The 18,418-nt window shown below is 39.2% G+C and overlaps 1 protein-coding gene and 1 non-coding gene across 2 annotated transcripts in view; one reads left to right on the forward strand and one right to left on the reverse strand.

Annotated features, from left to right (window-relative positions):
* Smp_170450 (hypothetical protein) overlaps positions 1 to 17,663 on the reverse strand; it is a 38,517-nt gene extending 20,854 nt beyond the window's left edge. The window contains exons 1-6 of the mRNA XM_018795290.1: positions 17,174 to 17,663; positions 17,037 to 17,137; positions 15,715 to 15,801; positions 13,987 to 14,087; positions 10,696 to 10,994; positions 8,637 to 9,005 (exon numbers count right to left, since the gene is read on the reverse strand). Of these exons, the coding sequence (XP_018649617.1) occupies positions 8,637 to 9,005; positions 10,696 to 10,994; positions 13,987 to 14,087; positions 15,715 to 15,801; positions 17,037 to 17,137; positions 17,174 to 17,588 (1,372 nt within the window). The 5' untranslated portion in view covers positions 17,589 to 17,663. The remainder of the gene's footprint in view (positions 1 to 8,636; positions 9,006 to 10,695; positions 10,995 to 13,986; positions 14,088 to 15,714; positions 15,802 to 17,036; positions 17,138 to 17,173) is intronic.
* Smp_tRNA_01468_Gln_TTG.1.1 lies at positions 10,389 to 10,455 on the forward strand. Its single transcript has one exon. It is a non-coding gene (tRNA).
* Positions 17,664 to 18,418: the final 755 nt, after the last annotated feature.

Below are 18,418 nucleotides of genomic sequence, written 5' to 3' on the forward strand. Positions count from 1 at the left end.
GCTGAGATTTCGTCACATACCAGACCACAAGGGCTGATGAGACACCCAAGATAAGTGAAGTGGTCTACACGCTCAACTACTTCACTCCCTATCATTAGTTCAGGTGTCGATGCAACCCAATCCTGAAGTAACATTTTGCACTTCGAGGGAGAGAATCGCATTCCAAACATGCCTGCATAGTTGCTTATAGTGGTCAGAAGATTCTGCATGTTGTCAGCGTCTTCACCGAGTAAAACTATGTCGTCGGCGTATTCTAAGTCAACAAGTGAGCCTCCCGGTAAAAGTTCAACTCCTGGAGGTTTAGCTGATGAAAGTGCTATCTCTAAAAGTATGTCAATGACAAAGTTAAACAAGAATGGGGAGAGTGGACAGCCCTGACGAACGCCACTTGAGGTAATCAGTTCTGATGACAGTTCGCCATAGGCTCTAACTCGACCAGTTGTGTTCGAGTAGAGAGCCTTTATGAGGTTAATGTACTTCTTTGGCACTCCTTTCACTAACAAACACTGCCATAGAACCCCACGATCAACGGAGTCAAATGCCGCCTTAAGGTTAAGAAATACTACTATTGTGGGACGTCTGAATTTGTGTCTATGTTCTAGGACCTGACGTAGGGTGAATATCTGGTCTATGCAACCACGTCCAGGTCGAAAACCACCCTGGTGTTCTCTAGTCTGCTCTTCACGAGCTTTGGTTAGGCGACCTAGTATTATTGAAGCTAATATTTTAGACACTATATTAGTCAAACTGATCCCTCTGTGATTGTCACAGGAAGACTTTTGTCCTTTCTTATAGACTGGCACAATCAGTGATTGGGACCAGTCAGATGGAATTACGTCCAGTTCCCAGATTCTACCTAAGACCTCAGTCAATCTCACTGCTAGTACTGGACCACCATCCTTAAAAATCTCAGGGGTCAACCTGTCAGGGCCTGCGGCTCTCCCTCGCTTCAGATTTCCTATAGCTTTTTCAACCTCGTAGAGGGTTGGAGGACTTACATCAATTTGCCATTCAGGACGACTGGGGATCGTGGGTAATTGAAGTGTGGCTGAAGGCCAGTTGAATTGATCCCTAAAGTGTTCTGCCCATCGATCCAATCTCCTGGATTGAGAATGAATAATATGCCCATCTTTACCTGAGATGGTTTCACTGACATTCGGGTTCCTAATACCGGTTTCTTTAACGAGTCTGAATAGCTGCCTACTATTACCTATTGCCGCTGCCTTTTCCATCTCTCTTGCTATCGCTACCCACCACTGTTCACGATCATTGCGTAGGCTTCTTATAAGCCTGCGCTTAAGTTGACTCCGCTCTTCGTTATGTTCAGAGCCAGGTGGGATGAGTTTACGAGCATCTATCAGTGCGGTAGATGCTTCCGAGATCCATTGTTTCTCCCTAACCTTATGGTTTACCTTACTAGCGGATATCACTGCTGTTTCCACAGCTTTTCGGATGTCATTCCACGCTGCCTCGGGGTGGACACAACTTACATGGCTGCCTAACTGTTTTTCTAGTTGTTCCTGGAATATATTCTTAGCTTGCCTATCATTAAGTAGAACCCTTAGAGGCTTCCCTGCAGTGTCTTTCCTACGACCAGTAAGACGCAGACAGATACGTGCTCGCACTAGAGCATGATCTGAATCTAAACATGTACCCCAGAATGAGCGACAGTCTTCTATCGAGCCCCTCCATCGGTGGCTGATAGCGATGTGATCTAATTAGGTCCAACGTTGGGACGAATTCGGGGTCGCCATGTCAAAAGATGTTTTTCCTTATGCTTAAAGTTAGTATTTGCAAGAAATAGGCGGTTATCTGAGCATAGCTGCAACAGACGGTCGCCATTATCTGTTCTTTTCGCCATGACACCATAAGATCCACCCAGGTGTCTTTCCCTTTCACTTAGTTTACCTACTTGAGCGTTAAAGTCACCTGCCACTATTACTACATCAGAACGCCTAGCTTTTCGGAGAAGGTCAGAAAGTTTCCTGTAGAACTCATCTTTTATATCGTCTGAGTTGCAGTCAGTGGGAGAGTAGGCAGAGACGATGAAGAGGCAACGACGAGTTTCCTTATCTTTCCGGGTCCTTACTGATCCGTTTAGTCGGACAGCGCATAGACGACTGTCTACTGGGATCCAGTCTAAAAGAGCTAGTTCTGTCCTACGACTTAATGCCATACCTACTCCAGCGAGGCCACGGGAAGCAGCATCAGGGCTTCCAGATACACGAAGCGTGTATCGAGATGAATCTTTATTTTGATTAGGTGCGGTCAAATGAATGACACTACTCGGATCTTGTATGCGCGTTTCGGAGACGCAGCACACATCGATGGTGTAAGATTCTAGAGTTCTAGCTAAGGAAGCCTGTTGTCCTATTTGGCACAATGTTCGGACATTAAAAGTTCCTACATGTAGTTTAGAGCGTGGTTTCAGGAGACCAGGAATAACGTTCTGTGTACTCGAATCGTTTGCCCTAGCGGTGCGAGGTGATAAAAGGACGTGGGAAGGGTTAGTCGTGGAGATAACAGAGTTATTAGGTGTAGGAAGGATTTGAGAGTGACCAACTTGGTCTCGTGTGCAGTTAAGGGTATGAGGGCTAGTATCACTTCCCGGCTGCCCACACCGTGGAAGGGTATTTCTTGAGGGACCTGAAAAAGAAGTTGGATTAGTGTTGGTCTTAACGACCTGGGAGCGTGACCGCAGTGCCCAAGGGACAACTGCTTGAGGCCGGTCACGCACAGCCTTTTTGTGGGGAATTTTTGACGTGTTAGCTCCGTTCTTCAAAAGTCCTTACCGCTGGAGACGGATATCCGTGGGATAAGGCGAGGTGTGCATTTTTAGGGTCGACCTTTTCTAACCCCACTCCTCCTTGTGGGAAGGCAGCATCGCTGTCATGCTGGTTGTCTGAAGGAAACACCTTACTGCTTTCACACCTCTGTACAGTCAGCAGGACGACTTCGCCTTCGGACCTCGGGATGAAGTTTCACTACTTCATCAATCGATTTGTCATCCTTACCTAGTACCCGTTTCCTAACAACTGCATTACTTACCCGGTGGTCCCAGGATAAACGAATAATGCTTCGAAGACACCTATGATCGAATACTAGCAACCTACGAATATCCTCTAATCTTACCGGCCATGTTTCACTGCCACAAAGTAGGACAGAACGAACTGCCGCATAGTAAACCCGTCCATTGGTTGCTAGACAGATATTTCGCCTACGCCATAAATGATGCAAGTTGGCGACAGCTAGACGAGAATTCTGTATCCGTGCTGAGATTTCGTCACACACCAGACTACAAGAGCTGATGAGACTCCCATTACCGTTATAAATTGATCAGTTGCAATTCCGGATATTACATTAATGGGAAATCTCAACCCTTCATACATAAATTTATAACTAATGAATAAGTTAGTGTTTGTACAAACTTATCAGCTCTGTAAACAACGCATAATCATTTGCAATGAGAGTTACTGGGTTTAAATCTCAGTGTGAGCATCAACACTAGACGGTGTAAAGTACATCCACCTGATGAGTTAAGAACAGGAAGAAAAGGGAGAAGATAAGTTTGAAAATATAGAAATTCAAAAAAAGAAAAGGAATTTACAGAGCTTACCACTAATTTCATACTTGGTTGAACTAAATTGTTGACAAGAATAACTTCTTGTGAAGACAACATTATCTGTTATTAATATTTTAGGCTTATTGGCAATACTCGTCTGTGTGTTGCATACTGGCTCGGTAACCGATTACATGTTTGTGTAGATGAATTTTATATGTGCCGATATGGTGTGACAATTTGAACGAATGTATATATGTACTACGTTCTACTTTGCTTAAGACTCACTGATTGCATAAATATGCATCTCTATTTATGAATTTGTTAAGTCGGCTTCCAGAGAACTCCAACAGAGCCTCCAAAGGCTCAAAAAGAGACCCAACCAATCACAGTACGACAGAACATTCTGGAGATCCAACGTGGCATGCTACCATTGGTCAGTAGCAAAATATGTCGTTAAGTGGATTGGCTGAATTAGGATGTTGATTTAACTTAAGCAAACATCTATAAATACCTACGATTTTCTGTACAAGAATGAACCTTGCGGTAAAGCGTTTCTCTGTTACTCGTGTCTTCTCTCTGGTCTTCAAGTCGCTGAGTTGGGGTTATCCGAATAGCTTAGGATCTGAATAAAGCGTTCAACCTACAAGACGTATCAGAATTAATTTGAACATATAAGTATGGATACAAAGGGGCACCAGATACATATGTGACACACAAGTCACTTGACTTCTGTATGAACGGTGATATTGGCAGGGTGCACGAACGGAGGCAGGGGGCCACACACGGAGCCTTTGACATATAGGTCTAAACCACAAGGGAGTGGAGCGACGTCAGGAGGTGCATTCCTATGGTACCCGGTGACCAACGATTGATTCATACACCATTTGTTCGTTCTGGATACTGGAGACCATGTGCACCATTGGTTTGGAATCAGGGTTTTCCAACTCCTCTACGTGGACCCTCCGTGTCCACCGGCCCGGTTAAAGTGCTGGTCATTCGCTTTTCGTCCTCTCACTTTTGTAAACAGCACCCTCGCCACGAGAAGGCAATGAGTAGGACTTCCTTGGCAGAGGGTAGATATGCGTAGCCATGTGAGAGCATTTCGAGGAGGAGAGCTAACTCTCCCCACTCTCGGCCGTACCAAGGCATTTAGGGGTATCTTCCCATCGATGTTTCAGGACTGCAACTAGTCAGTCTCTAATTGGCATATGTGCATACTGTGCGTATTGCCTCAATATAGCCTTTCAGTTCCCCCTATCATTACTCTTCTCCTTTTCTTTTTTTCCTTCTTTAATATATATACGCATCTTCTTCCTTCTCCTCCCATTCTCATTATTTTGTGTGGCGCATATTTATCCGGTGCCCTTTGTACCAATATATATGTGATTAAATAAATAATTAAACAATATAGCCTTAATTCACAAGCATGGTAAGCATAAATGGATAATGGCTAGCAGTGGAATCCAGTTTGACGCGCGTTTCGTCCTATTTGGGACTCGTTAGACTCATTTTTTTAATTTTAGAAACAAAAATAAAGTCACAAGACAAAAGGAGAAAGTCCATTTCTTTTTGTTTGTTAACATTACAGATTGAAAATTTACCTTTTTTTGAAAAATTCATATAGGTAAGAGAAAATTATTCCTTTTGTCTTCTTTTTAAAAAAAAAATTATATCACCCACTTATACTACTAATATTAGTATTGTTCCCTTAGTCTATGCCCAGTTCTAATATATATATATATACTACTTAGATGTGCATACCTCTATGTTATGTATATAGCTACATTTGTATACAGATTCATCGAAAAATAGACTCTATATTGTACAATAAAAACTGTAACCTAATTCAAATGAATGTAGGCGAATTGGAAGATTTACTACTCATAACTTTTATTGATTTCAATTTTATGGCTAATAATTCATTTAATATAAGGCTGATAATGCCCCCAAATGCCCTGGTACGGCCGAGAATGGGGAGAGTCTACTCTCCCTCTCGAAATGCTCTCACATGGCCAGCGAATATATAGCCTCTGCCACGGAAGTCCTACTCACTGCTTTCTCGTGGTGGGGGTGTTGTTCACAAAAGTGAGAGGACGAAAAGCGAATGTCCGGCACTTTAACCGGGTTGGTGGACACGGAGGGTCCACCTAGGGGAGTTGGAAAACCCTAATTCCAAACCAATGGTGCACATGAGCTCCAGGATCCTGAAGGAACAAATGGCGTATGAATCAGTCGTTGGTCACCAGCTACTATGGGACTGCATCTGCTCACGATGCTCCAATGCCTTGTGGAATAGACCTTTATGTCAAAGGCTCCGAGTGTGGCTATTTAAGAAAACCACCTGTTTCAGTTTAAGCACCTGAGCAGTATCGCAGCCCTCACACAAATTAAATGAGATTTATGTGGCGCATATATATCTGGTACCCCTTTGTACCAATATCTATGTGTTTAAATAAATAAATAACAAGATGACAGAACTACAATGCTAGGGGTTTTATTAAAGTAAGCAGATTAAGTGCATAACTTACAAGCTACATACTCAAGAGGAATAGATGACAAGGTTTCATTATTCAATAGTCTTAGTAAATACTTAGCAAACCCCTCTTTATCCCTGGTCATTTATTTGTCAGTCAACATATTACTATTATAATTTAAATCATGAGTCAATTGAAGTTAAACTGCCACAGAAAACCCGGAAGCACTAGACGTCCGTTTTGTCGTATTGTGGGACTCAGCAGTGCGCATCCATGATTCCGCCTCGCAAGATTTGAACACAGGACCTACCAGTCTCGCGCCAGAGCGCTTAAATACTAGACCGTCTAGTGCTTCCAGGTTTTCCACGGTACTCTAACTTCAATTAACTCATGATTTCAACTATGAAAATACTTAAATTTCCACAAAACCCCTTCTTATCATATTACTATTTATGGAATTATTAGTAAACAAAAAAATAGATTAGAAACAATGAAAAAAAGGAGCGTTAAATTATCTGCATCCTGTTATTCATAGATTTAAAGAATGAATGCAACTGTCCCATCAAGTTTGAGTCAAATCATCCAAGTTTATGAAGTATTGATTACGTTTATTAGATGGAAACCAACCAGGAGTTCAGCATCTCTTTACAAGAGTCGAACTAGTTGTCAGTGTATTCATAGGTTGATTCAGTAAATTGGCTTGGTTACCCCTAGGTTTCTTCTAGTCTACTCTTAAGACACTGGTTTAGCCGGGACGATAACCCTTTCATGAAAAGTGAAGTGATTATTCTAAGCGTTAGAAGAGGGGGATATATATGTAAACACATTCTAAAATATTTTACCAACAAAGTCTAGTCAGAATCGACTACGGGGAAACACAGGAAATGTTTGTTTCAAAGCCATTATATTAGTAACATTAATAAATATCTACTATTAATATGAAACGTTTATGTTGATGTTAACCTTTCCTTTCTCTCTGTTTTCCTCGCTATGATTGAAAACAACTTTCCAATAAAAGAAATTAATTGATCGGGTAGGAAAAACGAGAAACACTAATCGATTATTAAAACGTAGGAGGGGGGAGGAAAACGAAAAATGCAACAGTAATATAAGGAGTAGTAACAATAATAAAAAATTTTGGTGGTTGCTATTCAATTAAATTGTTTGCGCATATTTTCAAAAGGAGAAATTATGTAACTCATTTGATTTGAAAGGATTTTATAGAGTTTTATTCAATTTGTAGGCTGTATTTATCACAGATTGATTTTTGATTGGCGTGAGACTGGTAGGTCCTGGGTTCGAATCTCGTGAGGCGGGATTGTGGATGCGTACTGCTGAGGAAACCCATAATAGGACGAAACGGCTTTCCAGTGGTTCTAGGTTTCGCATGGTGATCTAGCTTCAATTGATTCATGAATTTAACTATGAAAAATACTGAAATCTCCATAAAACTCCTTCTGATTATAATCATATGCTCACTAGTTACTGACTTCATATCCTGGAGTTCTAGTGGGAGGCAGTGACCAGTGAGATAACAACTCACTGAAGACAATTGGTGAACGGTTTCTCAAACTTCGTGAATTGTTTGAAGTTAGACATTTACACCGTTGGATGCCGGCTCAGTGGTCTATCGGTTAAGTGCTCTGGAGCGAGACTGGTAGGTAATGGGTTCGAATCTCGCTCGTGAGCCGGGATCGTGGATAAGCACTGCTGAAGAGTCCCATACTAGGACGAAACGACCATCTAGTGCTTTCAGATTTTCCATGGTGGTCTAGCTCCAATTGACTCATGATTTCAACTATGAAAAATACTGAAATCTCTGCAAAACCCCTTCTGAAAAATAAAAAGCACTAAACATTTGTTTCGTCTTAGTATGAGAGTCCTCACTACTACGCATTCATTAAACCTGAGGATCTTTGCTTCGACCTATGATCAGGTTGTCGATGCCCACTGTCAAAGAGTCCAATACTAGGATGAAACATATGTCTGGTGTTTTTACTAATATTCTGAAGCCAATTTTCGATAACTACAACTTACAAATGTAACTTGTTTGCTAGACAGAAGAAACTAGAGTGATGAACCAGTGTGTGGTTATTCCTCTCGGGTTGGAACAAATAGTTTACATGCCCTCCCTTCTCTGTAACCATTTACGTCTGGGTAGTATCACTGGCTTTTATAGCTAAGAGCATAACCATTTACTAAGTAAATGAGTTGCATCAGTTCATAAGTATACTTTAAGCCAGTCAGTCAGTCAGCTATAACGTAGGACCAGGCACATATATGCATCGGTCCAAGTGGCCATACCTCGTTATCACACCGGATTCATAGAAGTAGTGGTAATATATAAAAGATAGGTTGTATATAAGGATATAGTATAGGAAGGAAGAAAGTTCGCCATAAGCTCTGACTTGACTGGTAGTGTTCGAGTAAAGAGCCTTCACAAGGTAAGTAAGTAAGTGTACTTCAAGAAAAATAATTTTATTCACATATTCCTATCTCCAACATCATAGAAAAAGGCTTTAATCATAATTCACTAGAATTGTTCTATTATGTACTAAGAAAACTCTAGCGAAATGAAAATAATAATTATAGATACTTACCAATTACTGTAATCATCCACATCATGATCACAGTGAATATACCAATCCAAAAACAACACATCAAAAAAGATAGCCAATGAGAAGCTGGTATTTGTTGCCACCTTGTTTTACGTACATCTGGTATAGTTAAGCATAAAGCACAACGTAATGGCCATAAAAATGCACAAAATGCATAACGTATTTTACCGCGTACACCTTCACGACTAGGTAATTTGAGCGGTGCAAAACAAGTATCAAACCATGATTCAATAGAATCACCTGAACGAACTTGTGTTTCAACATCATCTAATTTGCCAGTGTTAGTGTCACAATGTGGTTGTTGGTCGACCATACCGCCAGTAATAATTTCAAATTTCTCTGTTGTATAGTCTAAATAAGAAAGACAAGAACAGTGGAAAGATTATTACTCTTTTACATTTATAAAATATTGAGAGAGATTTCAAGCCATTTTTCTTCGATGAGAGCAATGGAAGTTTATGAAAGGTGTACTGAAGTGTACATATGTAAAATCCGTATTCAGTGAAAAGGTTTCCGAAGAACTGATTAATGTACAAAGCTTTTACTAGGAAGAAATATCAGTTATTAGACTGATTGTAGTCTCCAAATGCCCTAGTACGTTCGAGAGTGGGAAAAGTCAGCTCTCCCTCTCGAAATGGCCTCGCGTATACAGCTAAATCCAGAAAATTCCTACTCACTGCCTTCTCGTGGTATTACTGTTGTTGACGAAATTGAGAGGATAAAAATCGAATATCCGATGCTTTAACTGCCTTGGCGGATATAGAGGATCCACCTAGGGCGCTTGGAAAACCCTGATTCCAAATCGAAAGTGTACAGGGGCTCCAGGATCCTGAGTAAACAAAAAGTGTATGAACTTATCGTTAGTCACCAGCTACCATGGCACTGCATCTCCTAGCGTTGTTCTACTGTCATGCGGATTAGACCTGTAGGTCAAAAGATCCAAGTGTGGCCCACTAAGAGGACCATCTGAGCACCTGTGCAGTACCACAGCCCTCACACAAATTGAATGATGAAGTTTGGTGCATGAATTTCGGTTCCTCCGTGTACTAATATTTGTGTTTTAATGATAATAATTATTATTAATACTATTATACTGTACAAATACATAACTACATAACAGCATTACTGTAGTTGTGAATAAATTCACACTAAAATATATTCATTTTTATTGAATTCTTCCCCAAATAAGCAAAGATGGAGAGTGGCTAGCAGTGGAATCCAAGACAAAGCACATTTCGTCTTATTTGGGACTCGTCAGCTGGATGTACCTGCATCTCAGAGTTGATGTTCACTCTCAGACTCGAACCCAGTATCATTCGCTTCACACGCCATTACGTTATTTACTCAGCTACTGAGTCCTGATAGCCACTTGCTTGTGCAATGGGGTGAAGTTTAAATTCACTTATTATTGTTTGTTTGAATCTTCTTATTGATGTTTGGGACTGCAATGTACATGATAGACGGTGACCAACAATAGGTTCATACACTTTTTGCTCCCTCTGGACCCTGGAGCCTATGTGAACCATTGGTTTGGAATCAGGGTTTTCCAACTCCTCTAGGTGGATCCTCCATGTCCACTAACTCGGTTAAAGCATCGAATACTCACTTTTCATCCTCTCAATTTTGTAAAGAATAATTACGCCGCAAGATGGGAGTGAGTAGGACTTCCCTAGCAGTGGTTGTATGCACGTGGTCATGTGAGAGCATTTCAAACGCCATAGCGTTATCAGGACTCAGTGGCCGAGTGGATAACGCGATGGCGTTTGAAGTGAAAGGTGCTGGGTTCGAGTCCCAGAGTGAACATCAACTCTGAGATGCAGATACATCCAGGTGACGAGTCCCAAATAGGACGAAACGCGCTTTATCCTGGATTCCACTGCTAGCCACTATCCATCTTTGCTTGCCATGCTTGTGAATTTAGGCTATATCTAGGCGAAATGCACAGTATGCACATATGCCAATTAGAGACTGACCAGTTGCAGTCCTAAAACATCAATGAGAAGATTCAAACAAACAATACTAAGTGAATTTAAATAGTAACCTGGTTTTTCTGAACAGAAATCTTCATCTCCTTCAAAACGTTTATAGCCTGTCTTAATATTTGATGGTTCATGACAGATTGGACTAGGTAGCAATGATTTATTGTCAATATCAAAATGTCCAAATGCACCACTGTGTTGTTGAATCTGATCAGGGATTCCTTGATCTGCATGGATTGCACGTGGACAAAATGTTGGATGTTCACGACACCAAACACGCCAAAATGCATCAATACGTGGATTATAATACATTAATAATACATATAATCCATAGACAATAATAAGTATTCCTGATTCATACCTGTTTCAAGATAATAATAATAATAATAACATAGAAGGGGAATAATGTAGACAAACTAATAGAGACCATGGATATGAAGCTTTAAAGAAGATAATTCTAAGAATAATATGTTAGGAGTTCTTTATAATCTAAAATAAATAGATTGTGGCTCGCGGTGCACTTTAGGACGTTCATTTTGTTCGATACCACATCTTGATATTGATGTTCACACAAGGATAATAACCCATAACCTCTAGTTTCAAAAGCCAACGCCTTATCCATTGAGCTGTTGAGTCCACATGACCACTAACTTATTCAACGGCTATGTGCCAACGAAGGTTGATCGGAATTCCGTCTTGAATATCAACAAAAAGATAACTCAGTCTTACCAGCAGCGTTAGAGATATTTACAATCGTCTTAAGAACTCGTAACTGATGAATTTAATGTGGCAGTTTGGCCTAGATACCGTGATTAAACAATCGAAATATATTGGCTGGAACACTTTTTTCAATCCTATCATAACAAGTACGTCGGTTGCAGAGAAGTTATATTAAAAGCAGTAAACTCAAAGTTCAAGGCCGAAGTCGCACTGCTGACTATACAAGGGTGTGAAAACTGCAAAGTGTTCCCCTCAGACAACCAGCATTCCCACTGACGGTGTCTTTTCACAACAAAGGAAGAGTTGAAAAGATCGACCATAGAAATAACACAGCTCATCTTAACAAACGATCCCCCAGGGTAATATCTTATAAGTACAGAGTTAACACTTCTAAAACTAATTACAAAAAGGGCGTATGAATGGCGTCAAGTGGTTGTCCTCTGGACACTGCCATCAACCTTCCGGGTTATTAAGACCACGTCTAACCTAGCTTCCTTCATAGGTTTATCAAGAAGTATCCTGTCACGGAACAGACAATCTCTTATATCTTTGACAGTACTCAAGATCACCTTGAAAGAGTAAGAACTTCTGACAAATTAAAAAATAGTAATATTGAAGTGTATCAGTACCCATATACGAAAATAACAGGGTTTTTAAGTATGAAGACCATTATAGCTTATTTTTTTATTGATCCATCTGAGCTGAAAATCTTCATCATTTCAGATGATAAGGGTATATTTGGATGGTACAATCTGTATTGAGATAATAAAAGAGAATCTCACTCCTAGTACATACTAGCTGTCTTTTTGAAAATCAGCGAATTCATATTTAATTTAAAATAATTGGAGGTATAATTACTTGAGATTTATCTGTTAAGTGCCCCCAAATGCCCTGGTACGGCCGAGAGTGCGGAGAGTCCGCTCTCCCTCTACAAATGCCCTCACATAGCCACGCGTATATAGCCTCTTTCAGGGAAGTCCTACTAACTGCCTTCTCGTCGCATTAATACTGTTTACGAAATTGAGAGGACGAAAAGTGAATGTCCGGTTCATAAACCCGATTGGTGGACACGGAGAGTCCATCTAGAGGAGTCGGAAAACCCTGGAAAACCCCATGTAAACCAACGGTTTTTCAAAGTAAACCGTTATTCGCTTCATGATATTACAAATAGCTGTATACCTAAAGGCGAACTAGCAACGGCGGCGGAAAAAGCTGCAAGAGAAGGGAATATGAGACAACTATATGATACAACGAAGAAATTGGCAGGGAGATATAGCAAACCAGGGAGACCAGTCAAGGACAAAGAAGGAAAGACAATCACTGAGATTCAAGAACAAAGGAAAAGATGGGCAGAATACTTCGAGGAACTGCTGAATAGACCACTCCATTGAATCCACCGAACATCGATGCAGCACACACTGACCTTCCGATAGATATCACTCCACCAACGATCGAAGAAGTCAAGATGACCATCAGACAAATCAAAAGTGGGAAAGTGGCAGGACCTGACAATATACCAGCTGAAGCACTGAAGTCAGACATTGGATTAACTGCAAACATGCTTCACCTTCTATTCAAGAAGATCTGGGAAGAGGAACAAGTGCCAACAGACTGGGAAGAAGGATACCTCATCAAGATACCAAAGAAAGGAGATCTGAGCAAATGTGAGAACTACAGGGGCATCAGTCTGCTATCAGTACCATGAAAAGTTTTCAACAGAGTGCTGCTGAATCGGATGAAAGACGCAGTAGATGCCCAACATAGGGATCATCAGGCTGGATTCCGTAAGGATAGGTCGTGCACAGACTAGATTGCGACACTACGGATCATCGTTGAACAATCAGTTGAGTGGAACTCATCACTATACGTCAACTTCATCGACTATGAGAAGGCGTTTGACAGCGTGGACAGGAGAACATTATGGAAACTTCTTCGACACTATGGAGTTCCTCAGAAGATTGTCAACATTATCCAAAACTCATACGATGGACTACAGTGCAAAGTCGTGCATGGAGGACAGCTGACAGATTTTATTTTATTTTATTTAAACACACAAATAATGGAACAAGGAAGCACCAGATACATATGCGCCACACAAATCTCATTTGATTTGTGTGAGGGTTGTGATACTGCCCAGGTGCCCAAACAGAAGCAGGTGGTTTTCCTAGGGGGCCACACCTGTATCCTTTGACCTAGAGGTCTAGTCCACAAGGCAGTGGAGCATCGTAAAGAGATAAAGTCCCATGGTAGCCGGTGACCAACGATTTGTTCATACGCCATTTGTTCCCTCAGGATAGAAATAAAAGCCAAAAAATTCAACTGACTTATTTATTTATAGGGAAAGGTTAACTATTTCCAAACTTTGAAAGCAAAACTAACCAAACGACAACGACAAAGTCACTGGAAACCTTTATTACAAAAGTCAACGGTAAATGATACATGAGTCCACACAAACACACACGCACACACATGCATATATACTCAAACTTCCAAAAACCAAATAGCATTTTTTGTCCTACAATATCCACTAATCTTTAACATAATTCATGAAATAGGATGGTAGAAATTCAATAAAGAATATCAGTTCGTTTTTATATCAAGAAAAAAGAAAAGAGAAAGGAACTTTGACTTACCAATAGACTAATTCGTCATAAATAACTAATGCCAAGAGTATGATAGATAACAGATAAACAGCGGAATCACGTACTAATGGCCACCAATTAAGATAAATCACCTATGAAGTAAACAAGGATAACAGAACCGAATATATATATATATAATACAAACTGGTTTCGGAAAGAAACGAGAGATATCGAAATAAATGGTAAGAAAGAAAGAACTCAGTTGCGAAATATAAATGAAAACGAGAATGTTATGATTGAAGTAAGTCAATCAAAAACGAATAGTCCAATAACTCGGATAGATTTAATTATGACAAAAGTCTTCCTTAACAAAAATGTTGAAATTATTCGTGTTATGTATTTGTTTGCTTTTTCTGAAAGTAAATCGTTGAATAGAATGAAAACAGAATGGAAAGAAACTTGAAAACACGTATTCAATACAATGATCAAACATTTGGCTCGATATTGGAGAAATTATGAACCCTATAGGTCTTGAAACTAGCTAGTCTAGTGTTAAATATGTGAAATTCAATCTGCACATGGTCACATATAAGCTACAATATGACAAGCTTTATTGGAGACCGACTTCTACTTCAATGCCAAAGATCGCATTATATCCACTATATTTTTATCTTTTGATGTCATATATGTTTTATCAGGTCTACCGCTTATATCGCATTAAGTAATTCAAGTAAATGTAAATGCATAAGACAATAAAATACCAAAGTTACCAGTAGAATAGAACAACAAATACAATAAATAATACGAATGTAACACAGAAGAGCATCTTGGTGGAAGCCGAAAAGAAATAGTCATGATAACAACCAACTAACCAATTTCATTTGCAGATCTGAACAGATATAAGTACTCAAATGGAAATGAGGAATATTTATACATAATGGATTTATCAAAGTTTGTAATGTGAGACTCAATAGTCTTCATCAATAACATCTTGAAAGTGTTTAGTAACTATAGTAGTCTGATGATATTATGGTTTTATATATAAATAGTCGTATTGGGTAGATTCCGTCACTTAGAAGTCAACTCAATATACTTATTTTCAAAAAAATCAAGTTACGACGAAATTAACATCGTATCTGACCCCCATTTGGCGCTGTAGTTTGCATAGTGGTATGGTTAGTCTTTACGTCGAAGAAACACTGATTATTCTACTCTCTAATACTAAAAAAACATGGTCTTTTAAAGACACCTGAAACGGTGGCACAAACTATTTCACACGATCTAGTCTCTCAATAAATTTAAATGAAGCAAGAGAGATATTTGAACGACAAAATCAATTGGTCCCATTTCCAGGCTGCTTACCAGCTGTAAAAAGCCTACAGTTTAAAAACAGTAATATAATTCTATACGAAGGTTTGACATACTTCAGTTAGTGAATTTAATATAGATGTTTAGAACGAAACAGAAAATTGTAATTAGAGGAAGAGGATAGAAGACATCAAATATAATCAATACCGATGGGTATTTATATATTGTAAAATGGTCATTCTGAGTAAGGGATATAAAGTTATAGTTACTAATATTCACAACAAAAGAAATAGTGAATGAAAGGATAACTAACCGTTATAAATCGAATAAAGGGACAATACTCAATAGTATTAGCTTGCAGTCTAACATTTATCATCAATCACATACATGTCATATTTATAATGCAATTAAAATGAACCAAACGCACAAAAAAGTAATTATCAGTACACGTTAAATATAAAAAGATAGTACCTGTTTTGCGAATAGCGCACTAACACTGACAACCAACATTATGTTGAAGTCAGCAGAACCCACAACAGCTCCAAGGCCGATATCATCCTGTCGAAAGCATTTTTCAAAAAAACAAAACAAGGATAAACTGTATTATGTAAACCAATCTATATATCTAGACAAGGTGAGGATACGGACTTACTCTCGACCAAGTGATACTTGAGATGAATAGTAAATGATGTGTTGACTTAGTTATGGGAACAAAAACTACGGGGAAATCTACCCAAAACGACAAAAGAAACAATGCGAACTTTATTGGGACTAGAGTAACCCAAAACAATAGAGTGGACATATGCACTTACCGATTATAGGTTATTAGTAGTTACATGTATGATTTGACCACAAGTTATATCATAAAATTTATGTAGTTATGAATTGCTAACCTACAATCACCACTAACTAGTTGAAATTGTGAGATGAACTGTCATACAAACTGAGTTCCTAATATATTAACAAGACTTCTAAAAAACCTTAATCTCAAGAACTATGCTAGGGATACACTATGAAATCACAGATTATATCACTTGACTTACAAGAAACTACTCGTCTAGTAGCTGATGCACAGCGAGATAAAAATTGTAATTAACATGCACAAAACTCTGAAATATGGTGTTACCAAATTAAACGAATATCCAGGAAATTCGTAAGCACTGAACTCATGTAATCAATCAACCAGAATCTTTTTCTGAATAACATATTCGCAACTTTTTACCCTGATACAAGTTTGTATAAACTGACATGAAAAACGCAGCTACAGAGAAAAGTGAAAAATAATTCCTGTTTGAATGCACTTTCACAACTTTTTAAACAATTAGTCAAAGTAACACGTTTAGACTCTATGAACTATGCACCGAATCAAATATATTTCTTAAGATTTCTTGTTTATTTATGGTTATTTCACTTGAATTCCTGTAAAACGTCTGGGTCTAATTGATCAAACATGAGGAGGTATATAATCTTTAATGAAAGTGTTATGGGATTAAGAACATGTTTCGAATAATAATATTACAGGCAACAAATTTGTTCATTTGAGACCGATCTCACAAACCGTCAAACATATGGTCAAAGAAACTAATTTTTGACGCTGAGTAAGACAAGATAATAAATGCAAATCATCACGTTTGCAAATACAAACACAGAGAATGCACATTACCAATTACTGAGATCATTCGCCTAGTTTGCCGTTAGGTGATAATTCCAAAATCACAATTTTGCAAAAACAGCAAGATGAAGATCATAGGGTATGTTTCACCATTGAAACCAAAAAGACTTCTATCACTCACTTTTGCAATAAATACTCCAACCAAGGTAGTTGCCAACTCGGGAGCAGAACTTCCAGCAGCCATAAACGTTGCTCCAGCGACATCAGGCTGAAGGTGCAATACTATAAAGTACAGGTAAAGTGAAAAATTCAACAAACCTTTACAAATTCTCTCCAGACAAGGAATGAAGTAGTCATCACAAAGTAATGCCAGACCAATGAACATATAAATTGAGACAACCAGATGGATTATAACGGCTCCATATTGCCTTTGGGACTGCGTAAAAATGTCCCGTGGAAAATTTTCGATTGCTAAAGGCGTACAATTTAACGATGGGTGTGGACGCACAACTTGTATTCCCAACAACTTCCTGTTCATCCAAGAACCTCTTTCGCCATTTTGGTCAACTGATGAATCAAAAGTTACGGTTGGATTTAATAAATGCTTTTCATAGTTCAGGGAGCTTGAACTAGCTGCACGGAAATAACGTGAACCAATTTTTGTCACAATGAACACAAAATACAATCCCAAGAAAAGCAATTTGCGCCTTGACAAATTTTTCGTGAATAGCATAATTCAGGAAATATTAAAAGCCAGACGAATGGATTCAATTACTAATTTGTCACCATATGCTTGATGATTATTCAGACGATACAGTTCTGAAAACACCCATAACGAACCTGCAGAAGAACGTAATACGCGCTGTGGAGCAATAATCAACAGGCCACCGCAAAGTACAACAAAACCTGTAGTCCAGTATAAAAACATCAACGCTTAATATGGTTGAAGTGGTTCAAATGGTTGAGGACGGAATAGAAGAAGCTTTCGCTTAACGGGCTTCCGTGTCTGGTAGCAGTGGATCACCAATACCTCCAGGTAAGAACCTAGGTATATGAACGATAATAGAGGAAAAAAAAGAATTTGGCAAATCATAATAATATGTTATCCTTAGTCCTTAAGAATAAGTCAAGTTTCCTCCTAAAGGACTCCTGGGAAGTCGCTTGTACTAGCTCAGTCGGCAGCGACTTCCAGCACTTGACAACTCTAACGGAGTAGAAGTTGTGTCTGCAGTCTGTTCTGCTATATAGGGTCTCCAATTTCTGGGTGTTACCTCTCAGGTTAGTGTTATGACTAAGCTTAAGAAGCTGTTTAAGGGGATGAACAGAAGTATTAAGGATACTATAAGTCATAAGAAGATCACCTCTAAGACGCCTGTACTCTAACGGGTAAAGGTTAAGTGATTTGAGGCGCTCTTCATAAGGTTTGAATTTGAGCCCCCGAACTGATTTCGTGGCTCGACGTTGTATACGTTCTAGAGTGTCCTTATCCTTTTGGAGGGAGGGAGGAAATACTATGTTTCCGTACTCTAAATGGAGACGAATAAAACTGTTGAAGATTATATG

This window comes from Schistosoma mansoni, chromosome 2 (assembly GCF_000237925.1).
Source record: "Schistosoma mansoni strain Puerto Rico chromosome 2, complete genome".
Lineage (NCBI taxonomy): Eukaryota > Metazoa > Platyhelminthes > Trematoda > Strigeidida > Schistosomatidae > Schistosoma > Schistosoma mansoni.